Below are 24,916 nucleotides of genomic sequence, written 5' to 3' on the forward strand. Positions count from 1 at the left end.
AAGTCAACATCCAACCCCAGCACCTCCAGCCCCCATCTCTAGGAGCCCCTGTTGGCCTGAGGATGCCGGTTCTCCACTGTGTGTGCTTCAAAGGAAATGTTACAACAACGTCTGACAATAGCAGAGGGGAGGTCTTTCAGGGAAAAGGACTCACGAAGACAGTCCATACACAATGCTCTGTTCTTGAGGGGCTGGGAATGAGAAGACGCTTGCTCACCTCCCTCATTATCCTTGTTATCCGCGCAGGAGGTTTCCATGGCAACGTTGCATCCGGGCCCTCTCCAGCCGGTCTGGCAGACACACTGCCAGCTGTTCTGACCCAGTGTGCATCTCCCGTTGCCGTTGCACAAATCGGGGCAGCCATCTGGTTGGAGAAATGGAGAGGATGAGAAAGACGAACGTGAGGCCGCGCTGGGGCAGCAGGGGAGCCATGCAAAAGGGGGGAGCAAGGCCACAGGGCAGCCGCTGGGCCAGCCTCAGGTGGGGCCCGTACCTGCCTTGGGAAGAGTCAGGGAAGCAGGCGACGCATGCGGTTGCAAGACGTAGCAAGGTCCCAGATGCAGAGGATCCCCAATGCCACTGACCTGTGCGAAGGGGTCTGAGGCAACCTTTCCAAAGTGGGGAGCATTCCGGAAAACTAAACTAGCCCTGAGCTTACAAGGCAATCCTAGCTGGGCTGTTATTTCCAGCCCTGTGGCTCAGGATGGATGCTACCTCAAGAAAAATCTTTGCTTTCTTTTTTTAGAAGTGCCTTCTGCAGAAGAGAAAAAAATTCCCTCTCAACCCAGGATGGAGGCAGAGTGCCCTCCATCTTTCAGAATTTTAAAGATAAATGTACATATGATTAGCACAAGCTTCTTATGACCAAGGACTGGATGGTCCTGCTGGGCTATTTTCATATTTTTGTAGTATTCAGCTTTAAGGGGCACTTGAAAACGTTGGCTGCTCATCACTCAACCTATTTATGGCATGATTTAAAAATACTGCGGGATCTGGAGGCTGTGGAAGGAGTAGGTTCTGAGTGCCATGAATCAGGAAAAGAATGTGGAATGCTTATGTGTGGGGGTTTGGGGGGTGGAGAATGGTGGTGGGGTTCAAGTCATTCTTATTTTGTGGTTTTCTTTTCTTTTTTTGGTGTAAGTGTGTGTGTGTGTGTGTGTGTGTGTGTGTGTGTATGTGTGTGTAATCAGATGCCTACCTCATTCCCTAATTGCTTCAGGACCCAGACTGCAGCTGCAACTCTCCTGACCTGAGCTTGGGGGAAAAGACAGCCCGGAGGGAAAAACTGAGAGCCTGAGGGCACTACTGAGAGATGAGGGTGGGGGGTAGGGGGTCTCCCTGGCAGAGCCTCTGTCGCCCTTTAGAAGACTTAGAGAGAAGCAGAGAACTGGTAGGAGGTGGCCACGCCCACAAAACCTACTTGCTGGCAAGAATGCCTAGAGATGTTTTCACTTTTTTTTCCTCGAACAGCTTTATTGAGGCCCAATTTACATACCATATACAATTCACCTGTTTTAAGGGTACAGCACAATGACTTCCAGTAAATTTACAGAGTTATGCAACCTGGTATGTTTTCTTACTACTTTTAAATATATTCCGGATGACCATGAATTTAACCTTCCTCAATCTCTCTCTCTCTAATTCTGTCTTGACATCTGCTACCATCTCCATCTCTTTCTGTATCTATTTTTAAACCACACAAAGTGCAGGGTGGATCAGGCCATGGCAGGGGGATGAAGCGCTTTGTAATGATAGAGGCCACTGATTTGAAACCTTTCTGGCCCTAATCTTCTGCATCAAAAGTATGCATCTCTCCCTACTTCTCTCTCCAGCATTCCAGAGGCCATGGCCCCACAGCCTTCCCGCTTCTCTCGAGTCAGGCCCCCAAGGATGCCAATAAACCTAATTTGTGCACTTGGCAGAGGTGGGAATTTAAAAGATTCTTCCTAAGAAGAAAGGTCTGGAGGGTTTGAAATTGAGTTGAAATTTACTTCTTCTTCATCTTCTTCTTTTTTTTTTTTGTCTTTTTGCCTTTTCTAGGGCCGTTCCCGCGGCATATGGAGGTTCCCAGGCTACGGGTCCAATCGGAGCTGTAGCCGCTGGCCTACACCACAGCCACAGCAACGTCAGATCTGAGCCTCGTCTGCAACTTACGCCATAGCTCATGGCAACGCTGGATCCTTAACCCACTGAGCAAGGCCAGGGATCGAACCCGCAACCTCATGGTTCCTAGTCGGATTCGTTAACCACTGAGCCACAACGGGAACTCCGAAATTTATTTCCTTAAGGAGTTTCACTCAATGCTTGTTCCCTCTCATCCCGTCCAGAATGTGATATGCATTAGGAACTGGGAGAACTAGGTAAGCCACAGAGAAGTTCAATGTGCAGAAGTCTCTGTAAGGAAGCTGAGCTGTCTGGAGAGGAGAAACAAGGAGATAGTTACCTGGGAATCTGTTTTCTTGGGCTGCAGAGCCCAGCACAAAAATCTAGGATGCAAACAAAGGCCCAATGTTTGCATACCCTCAAAAAGACTTGCAGGGGTCTCAAGGGTCACATTACAAAGACAAGGGTCACATTTCTATTCCTTTCCTTACCAAGGAGGTGGCCTTAGCCCTGCCTGGAATACCCGTGCCTTTCCCCCAGTGTCGGAGAAATGCCACAAGTAATTCTGCAGGAACAAAATGCAACTCAGTAGGAAAAGCTCAAGGGACATTTCACAGATTCTCAAGGAAAAGAGAGTATCTTCAACCTCCAGCCACCCCCAGCTTTACAATTTCTGCCAGTCGAGTTTGGGGGAATGGATCACAGAGAATACGCTACATGACAGACCTACCAGCGTTCGCCTTGCATGGTGTCTATTATATGTGCTTTGTTATTTAGTTACTTAGAGGTCTCCAGGCTGACTAAAATCATGCCCAACGTCTCGACAGAAGCCTCATTGTGCAGGAAACCCACGTCCACTACATAAAATTCAAATTTGCAAAGAACACTGGCATGTCAGTCGGAGATATACACTCAAAATATGTATGCTCCTAGACTGAATGAGGCTCTTACACCCCCCCTCCTTCTCTTTCTCTCTCCATTTCCCTTCCTCCTCCAACCAAGTGAAGCGAGATAAACAGACCACAGTAGCGGGTTTTCTCCACATCCTCTGAGGAAGATGAAAACACGAACAGTGGGAAGCTGGCAAATCTCTGAGAAGTTTGGGGGCAGCTGGGAATTAATGGACAGGACTTTGCTTTTTAGCTTGAAGAGGAAGAAAGCAGCCTTGGTAAGTGCGTGGCGTTGCTAGGCAACCCCAAGCTTCCCCCCAGCACAAGTTCATTCGGCTGGTGGCCTTCTGAGGAGGTGCTTCGTTGTGTTTGTAAAGTGCAAAGCCAGCTTCTGCTTAAGGGAAAACAAAACGTAGGAAGTAATTAGTCTGGAGGGCAAATGGGTATCAGGTGGTGGCTTTTCTCTGGAGAGGAATCTATAACTGGGGTTGAACTGGGCTTATGGGCTCAGACTTGGGGATCCAGGAGGTCTCCTGCATGGAGTCTTCTGGATTTCAGGCTGCCTAGCCCCACTGCTTCCTTCTTCCTGCCTTTCTCTGAGCCACCGGCACAGCTGTTTGGTTCTCTGTGCAGTTGGAGAGCTGACTGTTGGAGACTTAAGCTTCTATCATGACCTTGGACCAGTGATTTTCCATGGAGGCAATTTTGTCCCCCAGAGAACATTTGGCAATGTCTGGAGATACTTCTGTTTATCACATCTTGAGGAGGATGCTACTGACATCTGGTGGGTCAGATGTTCAACACTTTACAGTGCATGGGACAGTCCCCACCACAAAGAACGACACAGCCCCAAATGCAGTAATGCCAAGGTTGAGAAACCTGCCCTTGACCTAAAGCTGCATGAGATCTGAGACTTCCTTGCTTCTGTTGGGCCTCAAAGCCTGGTCTAATGTCAGGCACACAGTAGGGGCTTAAACGAATGGCCAAAATCAGGTGGTGCTAGATCTTTTTCAGGCTGGTCCTCATCTATAGATTCTTCTGAGAGTTATGAGAAGTTAGTGGGACCTCTTTCTCAAAGATCAAAGTCTTCTTCCCAAGGAGGAATTTTAAGGGCGTCAGTGAAACCTTGGGCTGGTCCTATCTTACTTCCAATGCTTTTGGCAGAGTGGAAACGGAAGACTTTCTAAGACTTTTCTACACATCGAATTCCAACCACTAGAAAAAATATTCATTGGCACAGTTGCCAGGTAGGCAGGCTTTTTGCCTTAACAAAAATTAGAGCTGAGGCAGAAATTTAAATTAGGATGTAAAAACAAAACAAAACCCAATCACACTGATATTTTCAGAGGATTCCTGAAGCTTCAAATCTAGTCCTCTGAACTCTGGACTTGGACTCCAGCTTGTATCTGAGCATCTTCATCGGTTCACTCATGAGAACCTCAAACGCAAAAAAAATTCAGTTTCTTCATCTTTCCCCTCCCAAACTTGGATTTCTCGATCAATAAATGTCATCTCCACGTACCCCACTGTTTAAAATGGAAAAAGCTGGCATACTGTTAATTACCCTCTCCCTCCTTCCACCTCTCTCATCTCAACAACCAAGTCTTGCCTACTTTTCCTCTTAACTATAAGAAAAGCTACCTGACCTTCCTCCTAAATTTCTCTAGAATCTGCGTTACTACCTACCTACCTTCTCTACTGTTACTACATTAACCCAAGTCATCCTCATCCTTGACTTCCATTCTGGTCAAAGCCACCTAACTGGCCTCCCTGCCTCCCGTTTTGCACTATCATCCAATTCTCTCTGTTCTGGACACGACTGAAAACACTTCTATAGCTTCCCATGGACCTTGGGGGTAATGTCAGAAGTCCCTAACCTGGCTTCTATATCATATATGAACAGCTTGTCATCATGTCAACCTATCTCACTATCACTTTAGGCTTTGTTCAGACTGAAACCATTCCACCTTTCCCTATCTGCCTAACTTAAACCCATCTTTTACCCGAGTCATCTCCAGTGAGCCTTCCCAAAGCTCCCAAATCGAGGCTAGCTACACCTCCCATGATGCCTTATTCTACCTTACCTTAGCCCACCGCCTCCCATCCTATCCGCCCCACTGAGCCACAACTGCCTGGCATCTCCTTGATGCTTGCTAGTCCTTGTAGCAGCCCTTCCTAGAGACACTTCGTTGTCACCTGCGGGAAAACCCTTATAATAAACGTGCACATCATCACTACCATCTGAATGGGGCTCACAGAAGTGAGCAGTGCACAACCACCCGACCGCTCTGGGAATTTCTGCTATGATGCAAACCTGCCAGGGCAGAGACCATGTCTGCCTTATTTGCTCTTGGATTGCCAATACGCAACATGCAGTCAGAGGAGGGATGAATGAATGACTTCTTACTGATATCAGCATCTCTGATGCCTTTGGCAGAGTGGAAATGGAATAGTTGCCAAGGCTTTTCGACATATAGAATTACAAATACTGAAAAAAAAAAAAAATCCATCGGCAGTTACCAGGCAGGCAAGCTTTTTGACTTAACAAAAATTAGGCATGAGCAAAATAATGTCTACAGTACAGTAAAAAGGGGAGCATAAATGTACTTGAAGAAAGCTATAATTACCATAAAAGGCTTTTCTGAAAAAGCATCAAGAAATGTTCTGCCATGTGCAGCAATTTCGAGGTAGAAATAAGTGGCTAATACTAGAGAAGGGATATGGAAAGAGAAGTAGGATTTTAACATTCAATATTGGGCACACCTTAGAAAAGCAGAGAGGACAACACCCAGATGGGAATGCAAGTGAAAACACCAAACCGGCTGCATGTAAATGCAGACAGATGACAAGGAAAGCCAGAGAAGGGAGACGTCCTGCTTGGCTCAAGAGACCATTAAGAGAGCTACGGCAGCCTGGACTAAACCCCTGGAAGCCTTTTGCAAATCAAGGGGAAAAACCTGAACCTGGTTTGGAGTCAGGGAGCTCTGAGATTAAAACCTAGATCTGCCTCTTGTTGCCTGTGACCTTGAGCTGGGAGACTCACCTTTCACCCCCATTTGTAAAGCAATCTATCTTGCTAATGAATCTCATTTATTGTCCTACCTAATAGAAGGCCATCTGCACAAAGGCTAGGATTTTTGCCTCTTTTGTTCACAGAGGTATCCTCAGTGTCTAGAATAATAGCTGGGACATAAGAGACAGGCAATCAATGTTTGCTGAATGAATGACTTAGCAGGGATGACGGCAATACTTTATACTGGTGTCAGAGGAGTTAAATGAAATGATAAAGGCAAAGATTGAAGCATAGAACTTGGCACCTTGTAAATGCACAGTAGAGAGTAACACTTAGAGCTTGTGTTGACCTAACTGTTGATATTACAAATATCATAATTAGCAGCAGGTCTTTTCTTTAGGGCATAGTTTAAAGTGCAGGCCGTTTCTTGGAGTTCCCATCGTGGCGCAGTGGTTAACGAGTCTGACCAGGAGCCATGGGGTTATGGGTTCTATCCCTGGCCTTGCTTAGTGGGTTAACGATCTGGCGTTGCTGTGGGCTGTGGTGTAGGTCACAGATGGGGCTCGGATCCCGCATTGCTGTGGCCCTGGAATAGGCTGGTGGCTACAGCTCCGATTCGACCCCTAGCCTGGGAACCTCCATACACCGCGGCAGTGGCCCTAGAAAAGGCAAAAAGACAAAAAAGACAAAAAAAAAAAAAAATGGAGTTCCCGTTGTGATGCAGTGGTTAATGAATCTGACTAGGAACCATGAGGTTGCAGGTTCGATCCCTGGCCTTGCTCAGTGGGTTGGGGATTGGGCGTTGCCGTGAGCTGTGGCGTAAGTTGCAGACAAGGCTCGGATCCCGTGCGGCTGTGGCTCTGGTGTAGGCTGGTGGCTGCAGCTCCGATTGGACCCCTAGCCTGGGAACCTCCATATGCCACGGGAGTGGCCCTAGAAAAAGGCAAAAAAAAGGGACAAAAATAAATAAATAAATAAAGTGCAGGCCATTTCTTATTGCTTCATTGCCAGAGCAGGGGAAAAAAGCCAAGAGTCTGTCCTCTTTCGAATGACAAAATGGAGGTTTCTGGGGTATCCTGAGTGTGTGATTGCATCGCAGCCTAGAAATCCTCACTCCCCTTTGCCCACTACCCAAGAAACTAGTGATGCTACCAGCAGTATTTTTAAAAAGCCCACTCTTGCCAAGGGTGATTATGAGGGGCAGGAGAATTGAAGGTAAAAAAAAGGGGCAGCTGTTTCTTTGGGGCAGCATTGTACTTTTTGCTAGTTAAGTACCCCCCCCCCCCCCGCGCCCCCATGCCGGCCCTGGCCCCCAGCTGTTTTCTGAGAACCGTGCATTGTTGGAATTACGGGGCAGACCAACACTGGAAACTGTAATAGAGCCTGCCACTGCATTCCAGAACTCTTTAGAGTTGCCAACAGTGAGGTGCTGGAGACAGGGTATCACCTGAGGTTCGCTGGCCATTTCTACCAAATGGCAGTGGCAAGTGTTCAGAAAATTAATCTAGTGTCGGGACACTCTGGGGAAAAACTCCCAACTAATTTTAGAAGACTGACTGCCAAGATGCATGCTGGTCTCCCGAAAACACTGAGGCTTGTCCGCTTGCTCATCTGCATGAGCGGGAGGGAACGGGGTAGAGACTCTGTTTCCAGACACACATTTTCAGGGATGCTCGACCATGACCCTGAGCTTGAACAGCTGCCTCTGCTTTATTAGAGAAGATACAGAAAACACAGAGGTAGATGCTCCTCTTCATTTCAACGGTGTGCATATGTCTTTAAGGGTTTGTGTAGGGGTGAGTATGCAGGCTCTTTGTGTGGGAGGGCTGGGAAGGCAATGATGCTTTCTATGGTCCACTGCATCTTTTGCTCAGAAAGGCAGAAATCATGCCCCTCCACCCCAGCAGCAACAGAAACAGCAGAGCTACCATGAGGTGGTATAAATTTGGATCCAGGTGTCAATGCTGCATGCTTCCTGGATGCACCTGGATTCTCACTGATCAGCATCATTTCTGTCTGCCCGGGAAAAGGAAGGCAGCAGGCTCAGGCTTGGCCTCAGAAAAAAATAGGCATCTTTTTTTTTTTTTTTTTTTTTTTTTGGTCTTTTTGCCTTTTCTAGGGCGGCTTCCAGGGCATATGGAGGTTCCCAGGCTAGGGGTCCAATCGGAGCTGCAACCACCAGCCTACACCAGAGCCACAGCCACGCGGCAGGATCCGAGCCTTGTCTGCAACCTACACCATAGCTCAGGGCAACACTGGATCCTTAACCCACTGAGCAAGGCCAGGGATCAAACCCGTAACCTCATGGTTTCTAGTCGGACTTGTTAACCACTGCGCCACGACGGGAACTCCGGGCATCTTCTCCTTCTTCTTCTTTTTTTTTTTTTTTTTTTAAATAAATGTTTTGTTCCTTCAGGCTCTTGTTATACAATTTTTTTAAAAAGTGGAAGATCATGAGGGGAGGAAACTGAGAGTTTAGGCAGCAGTCATTGGGAAGAGCTCTTCTTGGGAGGGAAATCCCATGTCAATTCCTTAGTGAGTCGGGACTGAGTCATTATCACCCAGGAGTACTGGGGACTGACATAAGCCTGTGCTTTCCTGGGTGAGGGGAGGCTGCCTTCTTCCCCTGGAACAGCGCCTTTCTTCATCCCACCTTACCCAGTCCAAGGAAGACGTGGTTGGCAGTGATGGGCGAGTATCAGTAGGTTGCTAAGGCACACTCCCACTGTGGCCATGCTGAAACCCGCTCACCATTGCTTTAAGTCACAGCCATGCTTCTCAAGCTGTGGTCCTGGCACCATCAGCAGCGACATTACCTGGGAACTTGTTAGAAATGCATGTTCTCAGATTCCAGCCCAGACCCACGATTCAGGACCTCTGGGGGGTGGGCGGTCTGCATTTTTAACAAGCCCTCCAGCAGGTTCTGATGGCTGCTTCAGGATAAAGTCCTGACTCCTTGGAAAGGCCTCCAAGGCTATGCATGATCTAACCCACCCATTTTCCCCCTCCTCACCTCCTGTCACTTGAGGCTCTGCTCCCTGACCTTCAGCCACACTGCCCTGCTCTGTTCTAGAATATGGCCTGGATCCTCTTCCTTTTGAGCTTTGGCAGATCCCTCTCCCTAAATCCTGCTCCCTTCACTTGCTTTGGCAAAGCCATTCATCCTCCACTTAGCTGGTGTACATGCAGGAAAAGCTTTCTGACCTGCAGTCATGGTTCCGCCCCCATTACGTGACGTCATAGCACCTGACTTTTCCAAAGCCCTGGCCATTATTCTGATTTATCCTTTGTTTAGTGCAGAATCACTTGGGAGCCCTTAAAAATCCTGATGCTAGGCTGCACCCCAATTAAATCAGAATCTCTTGAGGATGAGACACATGCATCAGTATTTTTAATTCTTGAGCCCACCCCCCACACACCAAGTGATTCCTATGTGCAGCTGAGGTTAAGAGCCCGGGGAGTCAAACCCCATCTTCCCCAGAGCCTCCAAGCCTCCCAAGTGCAAAGACTCTGACTCTGCTGTACAGACTGTTTTCCTAGCGCCTGGCATTAAAAATGTTTGTTGAATGAATGCATAAATAAACCATGTGGTGCTTCTGTTGCTTCACTGTGCCCTTGATTCAGCTGCCAGGTAAAGGGAAAAGCTTCCTGCAGGCCACACCCAAAGCCCCTGGATGGGCAAAAGAAACAGTGGGTTCCAGAGCAGGATCTAAACACCACGCTGATGCCAGCAGCTGTGGCGGAGAGCTGGAGTAGGTCCGTGCTCTTCAACTTGCCAGAAGCTGGTCCCTTCTGACCGAAAGAGACAGAAAAGGGCACCCGGCGAGGTACAAGAGAGGCATGTTGGTAGATTAAGAGGGGGGCAAGAGTTTCTTAAAGGCAAGGATGACAATAATAAGAAAGCCCAATGGTTTAATTTGGTTCTTGGAGGATAATCAAGTTGTTGTAGCTTGTGCTGCTTATTCCCATAGCTGTCCGGCAAATAATGAATGTGGTACCTACCCAGTATGGAAATAGGGACAAAGGCACGACTTTGATTTCTTATTTGTTATTTTTAACCATCCAATTTCTACACCCACTGAGCATCCGTATAGCCACAGGAGGGTCATAAAAATACAAATAACACCTAGGAGGCCTGTGGGCACGGACTTGTTACTTACTGCAGGGCTGACGGCTCTCTTTTAACTGGTGTAAAATCAGGCCAATGATAAATTGCCATATACAGTCTTTTGTTGTGGCTGTTTGCAGCACAACTTGAGAGAATGTAAGGAAATCACTAAATGCTTGGTTCTTATAGATGTGAAAAGTGCTAGGCAAAGAATCTGCCCCAGGACTGTAACCACAGATTTTTAGGAAGCTTTTAATATATGGACGAATAAGAGCAACCTCTCATAGAGATAATTCTGTGGGCCTGGCACTCTTTCTTGTATCTCTCTTGCATTGTATTTGATCTTTAAGAAGATTTTATTTATTTTTTGCCTTAGCTTATTTGTCACAACAGTTCTATGGTGCAGGCATTGCTATTATTCCCATTTTACAGGTGAGGAAATGGAGGCACAGAGAAGTCACTTGGCTAAAATCGCAGAGTTGGTTAGGGGTAGAGCCAGGATTTAACATCAGGTGTCGGAGGGGCTCCAGAGTTGCTGATCTCAGCTAGGGTGGCCACCTGTCCCCACTGGCTCAGGACTGTCTGGGTATTCGCCCTGAAAGTCCTGAGACCTAGGAAACCCCTCGGTCCCATGCAACCCAGGATATCTGTCCTCATCGAGGACAGGGAGTGAGGACGGGGCTCTGGTCACGGGTGGTCATGGAGGCAAAGGCCCCCTAAGGGCAAGGGAGAGGGCACAGACTTTTCTCCTGGGTTACTTGTTTAAGGATGTTGGCCCCCCACAGCAGTATCTGCTGCTTCCTCGGGCCAAAGTACCAGGTCAGCCCAGATACCATGTGGCAGTAAAGGCCATGGGCTCCGAATCCAGGCTGCCTGAGTTCCTATCTCAGCTTTATCCCTTGGCTGCACAATCCTGGCAAAAATCATAAGCTCTTTATTTCTTAGTTTCTTCATCGATGAGAGTAGGCCAATACAAGCACCTATCTTAGAGGGTTGGTGGGGTTTAAAAGAGAGAATACACATCATGCATACAGCATGAGTGTTAATATGTATTAATACACACAAATACAATGTGTCAACTATGCGTAAATGCACATAATAAATGTCCCAGAATGGTAGCTATTATTTCAGTTGTTAAAAGTGACTTCAAACAGTAGCAAAAGGGTCTTGGGAGGCTTAGGAAAGCCTTTGATTTGCACTTGGGTGATGGGGAGGGAGGGATCAGTTCGTAGGAGGATCAGTAGAGTCGGTGTAGCAAAGATCCCCAGGAAGGTGCCCTCCCAAGACTGAAATAGAAATGAGAAAAGTGGGGTGATTTCCTGAGTGTTTTCCCTGTGTCAGATCAGCACGTCATGGATGTGACACATTAGCTACAGAATCCCCCTTAAAATACAAGAAGCATGTGGGGTGAAACTGGCAAGGATTCCAGGGTTGAGAAATCTCATTCAGGCTCAGAAAAGCCTATTAACAGAGAGGGGTGGTCTGCCTGGGGTGTGGAAGGGGAGCCTGTGGGGCAAGAGAGAGTCAAGGTCAATTCAACCGCGAGTGAGTGTGTCCTGCTTGATTGAGGGGAATAAGGAAGTTCACCTGCTTGGGTGAACCCGGAGCTCAGCACTTTATATGCTCACTGTTTCACTGGGTCTTTTCAAGGACCCCATAAGGGACATATTATCGTCATCACTTGTGGTTGAAAAATCTGATGCTCGGAGAGGTCAATGAACTTGCCCAGGGTCATAATTACTGAAAATGGCAGCTTGAGGGTTGGAACCCAGGCCCGTCCAAATCTGAGCCCACGTGCTTGGCTTTCCTCTAACCAGGTAGGGTTCTATAGGGAGAGGGTAGCCTCGGAATAGCACCATCCTTGCTCTGGCTCCTTGCTTCCCAGGTGAGCTCCTGGTTTTACCCTCATTTCCTGTGGAGATTTCCCCTGAGGGAGAACATCCCCTGAGGAGGAGATGTGGCTTTTCCTCGCTGTGGATTAATGAATGGCTATTTGGGGTTCATAGGTGGTTTGGGGTCGTGTGAAGGAGTCAGCCTGGAGTACGACCCCCTCCTCTGGTCACACGGCCAAGGTGGAGTTTCTGAGGCTGAGAAGGAGACAGTGCACTGTGAGGATCCTGCCAGCTGAGGCCACCTTGTGACATCCTGAGTGGCTTGGTGGTCCCCAGTCAAGAGTGGTGCCCTTGGCCTCCTGCTCCATCCCTGGTCCTTGATGAGTCCAGAGGGTGAGACTCAAGGAGTGAAAGGACTTCTAAGGGAGAAATCCCCATCCAACATCCAGCATTTCTGGAGTTGTTATCATATGCTAACTTCTAGGATAAATTCAGGAGTTTATTCTTTCATTCATTTAGTAAATATTTACTGAGTATCTACCAAATGCCAGGTACTTTCCAGACTCGGAGCACACGGTGGTAAACAAAAGAGACAAAGTCTTGTTCTTAAAGATCTTACATTCCATTAGGGGGAGAGTCTTAGTAAACATCTAAGAAGTGAATATGGCATGTCAGATCATTGTGATGGGGGGGTGATAAAATAGGAAGGGGGATGCGATGGGGGTGGCAGGTGATGAGGATAGCTGTTATGTAGGGGGTAGTCAGGGATGGCCTCACCCATGAGGTGACCTTGGGTGAAAAACCTGTGGGGAGGGAGGGAGTCATGCTGTTGTTGGGGGAGGGGGGCAGTAATCCAGGCAGAAGAAACCGTAGGTGCAAAGGCCCTGAGGCAGAGAGTACTTGGGTGTTGGAGGGACAGCAAAGTGGCTAGTGTGTCTGTAGCAGATTGAACAAGGAGACAAAGAGGAAACAGGGCAATGGGGCAGGGCCAGATCATACAGAGCCTTGCAGTTTTCTCTGAGGACAGTGGCTTTATTTGGAGGGAAAAGAGCTACTGGGATATTTTGAGCGGAGGAGTGGCCTGATCTTGACTTGAAGTTTTAAAGGATCCCTTAGAGCAAGGAGAACACACAGGGATGGGGTAAGGACAGACGCTGGGTGGCTGGCCAGGAGGAGGCCTTATGGACAGTTTTGGGAAGCCGTGAGAGGAAGCCATTCCCGGCTCAGGCAGGGTACAGGGCTGTCTTGCTCCAGTGGCTCTATGTGGCACAGCTAACTCTCTATGGCTTGAGGGTTCTCCTCACATCCCTCTAAAGGAAAGACTTTTGGGGATATAAAAGCAGAGGATAAAATACACTTTCCCTGAAAAAGTGATCTGATGATGCAAATAAACTCCTCAGCTGGCAATTAGCCATCAAATGGGGCTGAGGAGGCTGGGTTCTGCCATGACTCTGCCCTCCTCTCCACATGGCCTTTCCTTATTAAAAAGACAACAAGCAGAGGTGAAGGGAAGGGCCGCAAGGGTGGAGGAGGACAGAGAAGCCCAGGGTCCCCACGCCCCATCCCTAGGGTCACAACTGACAGTCTAACAACCAATCAACTTCTTGACTTCAGACCACTGGCTCCATGAATTCTGCCAGCTTTGTCTAGTTCTTTCTGGCATTAATGCCTCCTTGGATCATCCTTAAGCATCTTCACAGATTATTATCCTGGACTTTAAATCTCTTCGCATTCTGTTTCTCCCTATAGGTCAGCTTGATGCATCTGAATTCCGGCGCTCAAACCACTGAAACAGCCATCTCTGTCCATCTATCATCTATCTATGTATCTATCTATCCATCACCCATCATTATCTGTTTATCTATATGTATTTTTTATTTTTATTTTTTTTGTCTTTTCAGGACTGCACCCACGGCACATGGAGGTTCCCAGGGAAAGGGGTCTAATCGGAGCTGTAGCTGCTGGCCTACGCCACAGCCATAGCAACGCCGGATCCTTAACCCACTGAGTGAGGCCAGGGATCGAACCCACACCCTCATGGTTCCTAGTCAGATTCATTTCCGCTGTGCCACGACGGGAACTCCATCCATATGCATATTTTTAAATTGATCTATCAAGCCCTCCCTACCAAAACAACCTCTCCAAATCCTCTGAAGTCTTGCTCTCGAAACACTGCACATCAAATGACCTCGGACATTAACCATATTTATTTTATGTTACCTTCTGCCCAGTACAGTACAGAAAGAATAAAAACACTGCCATCTCCCCTCTGCTTCTTCACCTTTTTTCTCTCTCCTGGTTGGGTGGCGTCTCCCACCCCATCCTTACTGTGAATCTAGCACCTTCCTCATGCTCCCTTTCCCATCCTATGACCCCGGTAATCCCGAGTTGTCATGAACTTTTCCTGTGTTTTGAAACTCTATTTTCAGGGCGTGTCCTTTTCTTAACAGATGTTTTAGCAGGTCAAAGACTTTAGGTTGATGGTCACGACAGGATTTTTATCTACAAATTTTGCAAGAAGCCTCAATTGGAAGGTGCATTTACGTGTAGCACAATATGAGGAATAAGGAAAATTGTTTTCTGAGCATAGAGAATGGGGCTCAGATTCTCACAACCTGGGAATTGTTAGGTGCGAGTCTTCCGTTTTGCATAATGAAGACTTAGGAAGGTGAGAGCTTTCTCCTGGAAATCCTCTCATTTACAGAGAAACAAAAAAATCCACTCCTTTCAAATTCACTTTCAACATGCAAAATAGCAGTATGTTTCTGCGAAGTCACATTTTAGCTAAATGGATAATTGAACGGTGAATGGGAGCTGCTACTCAGCTGCTAACCTGCAGAGCTGCCACACATACTCCCAAATTGCAGCAGAGTCAGCCCCAGAGGGCAGAAAGCATGACTGATTTTCCCAATAAAGCAACAAAAATCGATCATCCTTGTAGACGGAATGCTCACGTCTCGAACCATCTCGGAGCGTCATCCCCCTCTGCTAGTCCTCCTAAACAAGCCTCTGTCTTTACTCTGCCACATGTTACCCATTCTCTGCTACCAGGATTCAGCCTGAGCTCTATTCCAGTGCTGCTGTATGTACCTTTTAGAGAGGCCCTGCAATGCATCTTGATTTAGGGATGCTTGGGTTTTATGGGGCTCTGGGAAATGTTGTTTAGCTTCTCTGGAGCTCCAATAAGTTCTGATGTATGGCTGTGCATGCCTGCCTGATTAATGGCACATGCAAGGACTTGGAGCTTTCAGAGGTCACCCTCTGTGTACTGAATAATACAGCGCAGAGCCAAAAATACTCTTGGACGAGAATCCTGGCTCCACACAAATGCAATGGCATCGCCTGCCTGAGATGTGGTACCTCTCACTGACTGTGCTTCTAAGAAAAGTCACCTCTCCAAAACACATTTTAAGGATAAAACGGGAACCATTTTGGTTTCTGGGTGATTTCTCTCGAAGTGTCATAGGTACCAGGCTAAATAAGAAGGTTGGGAAAACTAGAAGGCTGCCATGCTAGTCCCTGACGAGACTTCCATGTTCAGGGTAGCCAGGCCAGGGTGTGAAGCAAATTTAGCATCCATGCAAAACATGCTACGGTGTGCAACGTAGTGGCTGAGAATTTAAATGCACCAAAGTCAAGAGATTCGAAATGATGGTTCCCACAGCAACTATAACTCAGTTCTCTGGTGAATATAAAATTAACTTTATTGCAAAACATGCTGTTCAATTTACGCCTTAATATAGTCATGGCAGAGTTACAGTTGCTGTGAGAACGCTAACTCTGAATTGTTTTGAATAATTAATTTAATGAAAAGTTGGAGGAAATGTGAACTCTGATAGAAAGTCAACTTAAATTTAGGGAAGTTGGCCAATTATGTCTATGCTGAGGAGCAAGAAGTCATTCTTGGGATCTGAGATAAGTTAGAGCATTCTTTGCCTGGGAGTGCTTGTAAAGCAGAGAACCCCAAAGCATGCTAACGCAGGGTCATCCTCTGTCACCGAAGAGACGCTTCTGCAGATGGTGACTTTACCAGGAGGTGAGGTTGGCTTCCTGGTGCCCATATATAATTGGATTTCCTTGCTGGCCTCTAAAGTAACCCTCTTGTTGCAATTACCTGGATCAAAATAGTGTAATGGTCACACCTGGTCTCTGTCAAGTAAACCTGGCTTTAGAACTCACCTCCCCTGTCACTGCCTGTTAAGACTTACACTGATGGTTTAACCTCTCTGAGCCAGTTTTCTCACCTGCGCAATGCTGATGGCAACAGTTCCCACCTCTCAAAACTGATGTGAGGACCAGATGAGAGAAGGTGGGTTAAGAATGTAGCACTGGGGCTGGCAAGTTGTATGGACAGGACTAAGTAAATATTGGCTTTTATTACCTGAAACGGGAATTCAGTCAATTCATAAATTCAGAACATATACAAAGTCAATTACTTGACCCGCCTTGTCATCTTGGTCCAAACTGATCTAGCGGAAGTGGGCAGCAGTGATAAAGATTGAGCATGAATTGGAAGAAAGCTTCCTTAAGCCACCGTGTGCCTTCAGGAAAGACACTTGAGGCCACTTTGATGGAAGTTCTAGAAACGAATCAATCCATCGTCTCTTCTACCAGATGACTATTTCTCAATTCTTTTTTTTTTTTTAATGGCCACGCCCATGGCATATGGAAGTTCCAGGGCTAGGAATTGAATGTGCACCGCAGCTGCGATCTAGGCCAGACTATTAATCCGCTGTGCCAGGCTGGGCATCGGACCTGTGCATCTGCAGCTACCTCTGCAGTCAGATTCTTAACCTACCACACCACAGTAGGAACTCCTCTCAAGTCTTTGGTTACTGTCTCCTTCCCTATAAACTCTTTTAGAACTTTTCCCTCCTAATTCCTCTCCCCATTTCGAAAATTTAGTGCCAGAGATATACTTGACCGATTTGTTTATTTATTGCATAGGTAGAAACATACATCTGTATTTTATACGTAAAGACTTAGATTCTTCCACACCTTCCCAAGGACCAAGGAGTCATCGTTCACTCTGCTGAGGGTGACCCTGCCCCATTTCGCATGCATGCACCAGATCACAGGCCCTCATTCTCCCAAACTCAGAAGGAACCCTGCACTGACACACTTTTGGTTTCTCCCTCTGCTCTTCCTTCTTGGAATCCAGCTCTCGACTTTGTAACAAACGGGCTGTTTTGGCAGCTAAGAAATGCAGTATCTTTGACGCTAAGGAATGGTGGCTTCTCACTCTTCTTTCCTTCCCAGCTCTTTCCCTCAGATCTGAGGTGGCTTCTCTTTTTCTCTCCCTGAAATGGCTGAGAGGGTCATGCTCAGGGAAGCTCAAGCCAGCCAGCGCTCACTGAGCACCTGCTGGATTCCTGCTCAAGGCACGGGATCACGTAGGTTCTTTCTGGACTGTTCTTTTGTTGCTGGCTGCCAGGGTTGGCAAAACCAAAGGAATTGGCCCTACCAGAGATCATCTTTCATGGGAGCCACTGTCACAGTTTTAATAGAAAGGGGTTGGAGTCACAGCCGGTGAGGAAAAACACATGAAAAGCGAAATCCCCAGCCATGTGCACTTCTAGCTTCTGAAGCCATTCCCAGTCGGCATTGACTCCTTTCCTTCTGTGTCAGCCTCATGCTGTCTTCAGGGACTCTCCCTCCTCAAAGCCATGGCTTGTGGCTTTTTTACCTTACTGTGATCGGTATCAGTAACATTTTAATGCCTCCTAAAAGACAGGACAGGATTTTTATAACACTGCCATCGATGGCTTTTACTGCTCAGAAAAATATTTTAACGTTGCATTAGTTAGCGTAACCCCATTTCACTGGTAATGGAGGCAGAAATTTACATGTCAAGGTAAAGCTGATCAGTAAGCTGAGAACAGTTAGATGCATTTAAAGTGACCTGTTGGTCCAGACAGGTATTTAACTCAACCTGGAGTTTCACTTTGGCTTCTTCTAAAACTGAGCAGGTCTGAGAGCAGAAATTCCAGTGGCTCAGGGTTCCTGTCGTGGCTCAGTGGTAACAAACCTGGCTGGCATTCATGCAGATATGGGTTTAATCCCTGGCCTTGCTCAGTGAGTTAAGGAGCTGGTGTTGCCGTGAGCTGTCGTGTAGGTCCAGATGAGGCTCGGATCCCCCATTGCTGTGGCTGTGGTGTAGTCTGACAGCCATAGCCCCGATTGGATCCCTGGCCTGGGAACTTCCATCCGCCGCAGGTATGGCCCTAGAAAAACAAACCCCAAACCCAAACAAACAAAAAAGGAACTCCAGTGGCTGAATTCCCTGCTGCCTGGTGCATCTGGCCTCTTGAGCCTCCGTGAATGTCACTGTTTGCTTTCAGGAGTCAATGGAACCTGAAAGCCAGTTCAGCCAGGTGGGTTTGAATTTGCTGGCAGATCTACCAGGAGGGTCACCTGCTCTGGAATCCTACACACTGTACCATGGGGCACTTTGGTCTTTTCAGGAGTTGGCAGCACTGAGGATGCCAGTGGCCACCCTGACTTTTTTGAATTTCTGCAAGGTCACACCATGGCTTTTATGACAGAGATGTCCCCAACATGGTGTCCCTTTCACTTCCCCAAGTGTATGTGTGTGTGTTCAGAAAATACAAATGATGATTTGTCTGTATGATACTTTGAGAGGCGTAATGAATGAAGATAAAGAGCAGCCTTGGCTGACCTTTGAAAGCGTCCATTCTGAATAGCCACGTGGAAAGCAAAAGTTGATTTCTCCCAAGGCAGCAAAAAAGCCATTTCTTTACATATTCAGTTGTGCTCAGGTATGTAAAGAAATCGTTCTTTTAATCTACATACTTTAAACATAGCCAATATTGATTTTGATTTACTGGGATGAGCAAAACATTACGGCTGAGTCAAGAGGCTGAATCAATGATGGTTCAGACTAGTTGGAGGAGGGATTTCTGATGCTTTTCTGCAGGATCTTTAAGGTTTTCATCCCTGGAAAAGGCAGTTACCTTTAACTCTGAAGAAGACTGTCCTGATTTGCAGGATCAGATGGGAAGCTGGTGGGCATGTCAGCCTTTGCAGTTCCAATGTCAATAAGTCTAGTTATCTCCCCAACACATGCATTTTAAAACGGCCAGGTGTTGCTCTGGTTTTGCATCTGCCTCTGAAGGATGTTTATGGCATGCTCGCATGCAGAGAATATGAATGACTGTAGTAGAATATCATGCTGGGAACTGTTCCCAGGAATCAGTAGCCTGATCGGAGACAAATTTGGAAGAGCAAGACAATCTAGAAAACGCAGGGTACTTGTGCTCTGCTGTCCTGGGATAATGATCAACAGGTGTACTGGAGTCTTCTCTCTGGGTCATGCCTGCAAAGCCCAAGGAATTGCCCTGAGTAGAGCAGGACAGACTGTGCATATACCCATGAAGCCGAGGGGAGGGGCCGGCCAGAGGGATTGTGGAGAAAAACTCTGGAACCCAGTCATAGAGGGGAAATGATGGAGTGACAGAGGCCAGTCACCCCTGGCCAGTGTGACCTTCTTGGCTGTTCTCCCCAAGGCAACTCAGAGAAGATCTTTGTCCTGACTCTTTGCTGAACTGCTCCAGCCCCTGTCCCTGTTTTACATGGCCATTCCTCTTAAGCTATGGTGGCCAAAGAGAGGGTATGTGTGCCAGCTCTATAAGCGAAGGACTTCGCTGCCATTGTAATTCTATCAGACCGAGGGAGAGAAAGGGACACAGGGATTTCAAGGAGGACGAATGATTTAGGCACTGTCTGTAAAAGACAGGTATCCAGCATCCCGAAGATACTGCTTTGGAGTTTCTAGTTCTTGAGCATTTGCAGAAGCAGCAGTTCAAAGCATGGCATTAGACCACGGAGCGGTGCAGAGACGTGTTGTAATGGGTGCGGATGTACCATGCTGGGCCTGCGGAGAAGTCAGATGGGCACACACACATGCATGCACACACAGACGTGTACACACTCACACGCACGACAAGGATTCGTTACTGGCTTGGTTGGCCTATTTGGTTGGGATCTGGGGCTGAGCCATCAACTGGGAGCAGATGCAAGGAAAATAAGCCTAAAAGGGCAGCAGAGGAGGCAGCAATGGAAACCCTGCCTGCGCTTCTTGAATGTTGTGTTTGCCAACTGCGTAGACCACGGCTTTAACCTGGTGAGTCGACCTAGCTGCCTTGTGTCAAATCCTTTCCGAGGCTGCTCATTATGCATTTGGGGGCAAAGGCCTCCTGTCAGCCTCACAGGCTTGTTGTGAGATTGACTGAGGCAACACAAAGTCTTTTGAGCTCCTTGGAGAAAGCTGACCATGTAAGTGCAAAATATCAACATGATATCACGGTAATGAGACCCCCGTCAGCTTAAACCAGTCACCAGGAGAGCTGGGGCATCAAAGAAAAGTAGCCAAAGCAGTCCCAGTCTCAATCCAGGCAGATGGTACTTCCTAGTTCAGTACTCGTCTCGCCCTGGAGGTGTCAGTGGCCACAGATGGGGACTCCATTTGGCCTCTAGTCTTGTTTGAATGGCTTGTGCAGCATTCCCATAAATTGCGAATTGCTTGCCCATGTTTAATCCCTGGGAGAGTCTATGTCCCAGTCCAGATCTCTGGCATCTATTGAAGGATTCGAAAATGTGGCAAAGCTAGGCTTGCATTTCTACATGGCAAACATTTAGCCATTGGTGGGTCGTGTCTGCCCTCTGCCGATGAGGGCTTCACTTCCCAGATGGTGACCACTCCCTACTGGGTGACACCCTACTTAATGCTGGTCACTTACACTGGTCTTGCCTTATCCACATCGGGGTGCTTGAGTTTGCAACTCCTTCCAGAGATCTCGCCCTCCCTGCCCTTCCCATAGTCAACAAAGATACTGAATGCACACTGCCCTCATTATCCAAATCTAGGCCAACTCCCCCAAGAGAGGAAAGGCCTGCCTCCCAGCTCCTGCTGAGGGGAACGGAAAACGTGGTTTCTCCCCCTCCCTCTCCTAGCTAGTCATTCCACCTGCAAACCTCACCGTTTTCTTACTTAGAGACGTCCAAGCACTAATCCAACTAAATTAAATTATAAGCATCCGAAGGTTTTCCTAATAAATAAAAATATAGATATAGCTAGGGGAAGATGAGATTTAATTAATGAGTGTTATTTAACGGAACGAGCTGCGCCATATACAGAGGATTAAAAGATAAAAAAGGATAGGAGGGAAAATCAAATTTTAATGAGTTGCCATCTTCATTCGGTTTAACTAAATGTCTTCCGTTGAAGATATTAACACTTATGAGGCACTCTTTGGTGTGTATCCACTCAGTTTGATACCTGACTGCTTCCTTTTATGTAATTACATTGTGTTACAAATGAATTTCAACTACCATTTGAAGTTGAAGGCAGCTATCCTTACATTGATCTCCTTGGGAAGCTGTGACCAAGGGACTCGGGCTGAAAAACAAGCCAAGAGCTATTGGCAGAAACACCAGACAGGGTGTCTTGCATTAGAAAAAGTCAGTTTCCTGCAACCAAAAAGGCAGTGGAGGTCTAGAGTTCTGCACACAGGCTGTTGCCCGCCCCTCTGAGAGTCACTTCTCTCTCACCCCTGCTGCCCCAGGGACTCATGTGGAGGAGGAAAGGGGGCTCAGTATGCAGTAGGCGCTCCATAAATGTTTCATGATGAATGACTGAATGTAGCTGCCACTGCTGAGCTAGACCCAGAGAGAGGGAGTGTAGACCCCAGATGTAGCATGTAGTGACACCCATGTGGCTCTCTTGTTCACGTTTCTAACACCCGTGTTCCTGTAGCTGGTGGCCACATGGCACTGGGCCATTTCTTTTCTTTTCTCCTTTTTTTTTTCTTCCTCTTTAGGGCTGCACCTGCAGCATATGGAAGTTCCCAGGCTAGGGGTCAAATTGGAGCTGCATTATAGCCACAAGCCACAGCAATGCCAGACCTGAGCCACGTGTGCAACCTACGCCGCAGCTCAAGGCAATGTTGGATCCTTAACCCACTGAGCAAGGCCAGGGATTGAACCCATGTCCTCACGGACACTAAGTTCTTAACCCACTAAGTTCTTAAGCCACAATGGGAACTCCGCATTGGGTCATTTCTATCTCCCTTCTTGTTTTATACTCACTCCCTGTCTTTTCCCTCCTTAAAGGCTTGGAATTTAGGTGTCCCAGAGAGCTTCTCCTGCAAGAGTGAAATAGGAGTAGGGGCCCAGATATCTGGCTTAACACATGAGGTCTAGCACCCCAGCCTCTCTTTCTGGACTTCTGGGCTCCTTTCCGCCCATCATTCTATATTAACGCTACCACGTTCTTAATGGCTCACTCTGTGAAGACACACTGGGGACGCTACAGCAAAGGCACAAAGATGTGGTGTTAATGATTTATAAGCTCACATACAGAATATCAAGCACTGTGTTAACTGCTTCACCTGTAGGTGAAGTCCTCGCAATAGGAGGACATAGGTATTACGAATTCCCAATTTACAGATGAGAAACACGCAGACTTACTGAAGATACAGACATTCCCAAAGGTCACCCACCTTGCCGTGGATGGAGGCTAGATTTGAGGCCTAGCCTATTTGATTCCACATCTCAGGCATTTAATCCTTACACCCTTGCACATTTCTTTGAACCAGCCCCACCTTGTGAATGCACGGAAACTACAAGAGTCAAGCATCAACAAGGAGTGGTAAGAGCAGAGAGGAAGAGGTTACATTCTATAGACAGAATGTGGGCGCTCTTGAGAGTCTGGAGTAGGTCTTGGTGTGCATTATGTGTTCCAAGCTGTTTAATTCTGAGTAGACTGTTTTCGGCACCAGGGTTTCCTATGATATGATAGCACTGCCTGTAGCAGACCCCCAGAGAGCAGGTCCGCCAGGGAACAGATACAGATCTTTCTGGGCCCCATTAAATGGAAATAAAAAGTTAAATCAGTTCATATTCAAAGTATGGTGAGACGTTGATAGCAACATGCTTCAGGGACCCGACTCGATTTACCTGCGTTCCCTGGATTAATAGGAAAGCTAGTCTCTCTCACCACCTCCAATATCTTCCATCTCTCTCCCTATTCACAGGAATTGCTATCAGCAGCCGCATGTGGGCTTCCTGGGCTCGCACACACCTAACATGGAGAAATAATCTCTCTGGCTACTGCCAGGATGTTCTCTTGCAAAGCCAAGCCTTCACTTTGGGTTTGCTGTCATCAGAGAGTGTGTGACTTGGATGCAGCAGCGTGCCTGTGATTGACAGCTTGCTCATGCGCTGGAATCAATTCAGGTACAGATGTTTCCTCTGTGTTAATGAAGCGGTTATTTTACAATCTTTTGGGGCCTCTGACATTGTTTCCAGACAAGGAGGCAGGCTGTCTGGACAACCCTCTTGAAGTTACAGCAGAATTTTATTTATTTATTTTGCTTTTTAGGGTCACCCCTGTGGCATATGCAAGTCCCCAGTCTAGGGGACGAATTGGAGCTGTGTCTGTGACATACACTGCAGCTTACAACAATGACAGATCTTTGACCCACTGAGTGAGGCCAGGGATTGAACGTGCATCCTCATGGATACTAGCTGGGTTTGTAACCCACTGAGCCATAATGGGAATACCCTAGAGCAGAATTTTAAAAATAAAGAAAAGCAATTCACACTTATCAGAGCCCATCTCTCTGCCTACAGCTTTAGACAGGTGACCCTTCTGGGCACCAGGCTCTAACCAACTTTGTTGCTAATTTGACCAAGTGCTGCTGCGGCTAAACTTGAAATTCATGGCGCAGGATTCTTAGCAATTTTAATTCCTCCTAGACAGCAACTCAGTGGGGCTTTCTGTCTCTGGAACACTGGTTACCCCTTCCTTTCTCTGGGGTCTGGCAGGATATAGTGTTTGTGATGTATAGTTAAGGCCACGTGATGCTGGGTGTCATGCATGATTAGAGGAAGTGGCCTCAAAAAGCCATGCCAGAAACTTCTAGGAACCTGGAGTCTAGGAGACAGGGAAGCCCTAACACCTCTCTGTCCCTCCTGGGACACAATGATTATAAAGGTGGGAGAGCACGGGGGCTCTTTTATTGGTAGCTGAGTGTACCGAAAATGGAAGCAACCCTTAAGAGCTGGTTGTATAGGTGATGGGGATCCTGAAGCTAAACTAGGATTCAGAGCCTGGTTGTGTCTGAAGAACATCCCCCATCACTGCTGGATCTAAAGAAAGAGTCTGAGGATGATGGGAGAGAGAGGAAATAGGAAGGCTCCTGTGGTTTGTTCTCTAGCTCAGCCCTGGGACAAAATCTTGAGGTCTGAGCCAGGGGCTATAAAGAATGAAGGGCTGCTTCCTCAAAGGAACATGTTGATAAAACTCCCCAGTGTGGGGAAGTGTGGCATTCTCTTCTGTGTGAGAACACAGCAGGGCTTCAGTAGAGTGGGTACTGGGGGTATACCCCTGGCATGGGCCCTGGCAGTGGGGGAAGGACTGGAGGGTTCCCCTGAACTGAATTTTGCAGGCAGCTGGCCTCACTGAGGGGAATAAGCTTGAAGAATCTGAATGGGCTAAAAATGAGCATGTGAGGCACCACAGGAAACTTCTAGAAATGTTTGGGTGAGAGTGAGCTTTGCAGCTGGGATGAGCCATGAAATTGGAGAAATGATGTGAATGATTCCTTTTTGTGTGAGACGCGCTTGCAGGGCTTGTAGGGGCAGTGTGGGTTCCGCCAGTATGGGAACAGAACTCATGAAGGGCTAGACTGTGCCCCTGTTCTATCTTATGCCTGTCTCATGTCACCTGTCACCTGTTTCATTTTTACTACTATTTTAGATTACTTGGAAAAGTATAAAACCTCTCCTGAATTAATCTTTCTGCAAGAGGAGTCCACCACATCTTCAACCCGCTCTACACAGAAAGGGGGTAATGCCACCAGGTACCACAGGATGAGGTCATTTGGAGAATCCCTTGGTGAAACCAATGGGAAACGACTAAGCAGGCTCCTTAAGGATCTTCATCATC

The 24,916-nt window shown here is 47.3% G+C and overlaps 1 protein-coding gene across 50 annotated transcripts in view; it reads right to left on the bottom strand.

Moving 5' to 3' along the window:
• TENM2 (teneurin transmembrane protein 2) overlaps positions 1 to 24,916 on the bottom strand; it is a 1,290,011-nt gene that overhangs the window by 124,556 nt on the left and 1,140,539 nt on the right. For all 50 annotated transcript variants that reach the window (XM_085001825.1, XM_085001822.1, XM_085001814.1 and 47 more), the window contains one exon: positions 218 to 364. In XM_085001825.1, the coding sequence (XP_084857951.1) occupies positions 218 to 364 (147 nt within the window). The remainder of the gene's footprint in view (positions 1 to 217; positions 365 to 24,916) is intronic.

This window comes from Sus scrofa, chromosome 16, assembly GCF_054392235.1.
Source record: "Sus scrofa isolate SSC_HxYL_T2T_F1_AM1 chromosome 16, Sscrofa_HxYL_maternal_Yorkshire_Landrace_v2.0, whole genome shotgun sequence".
Taxonomy (NCBI): Eukaryota; Metazoa; Chordata; class Mammalia; order Artiodactyla; family Suidae; genus Sus; species Sus scrofa.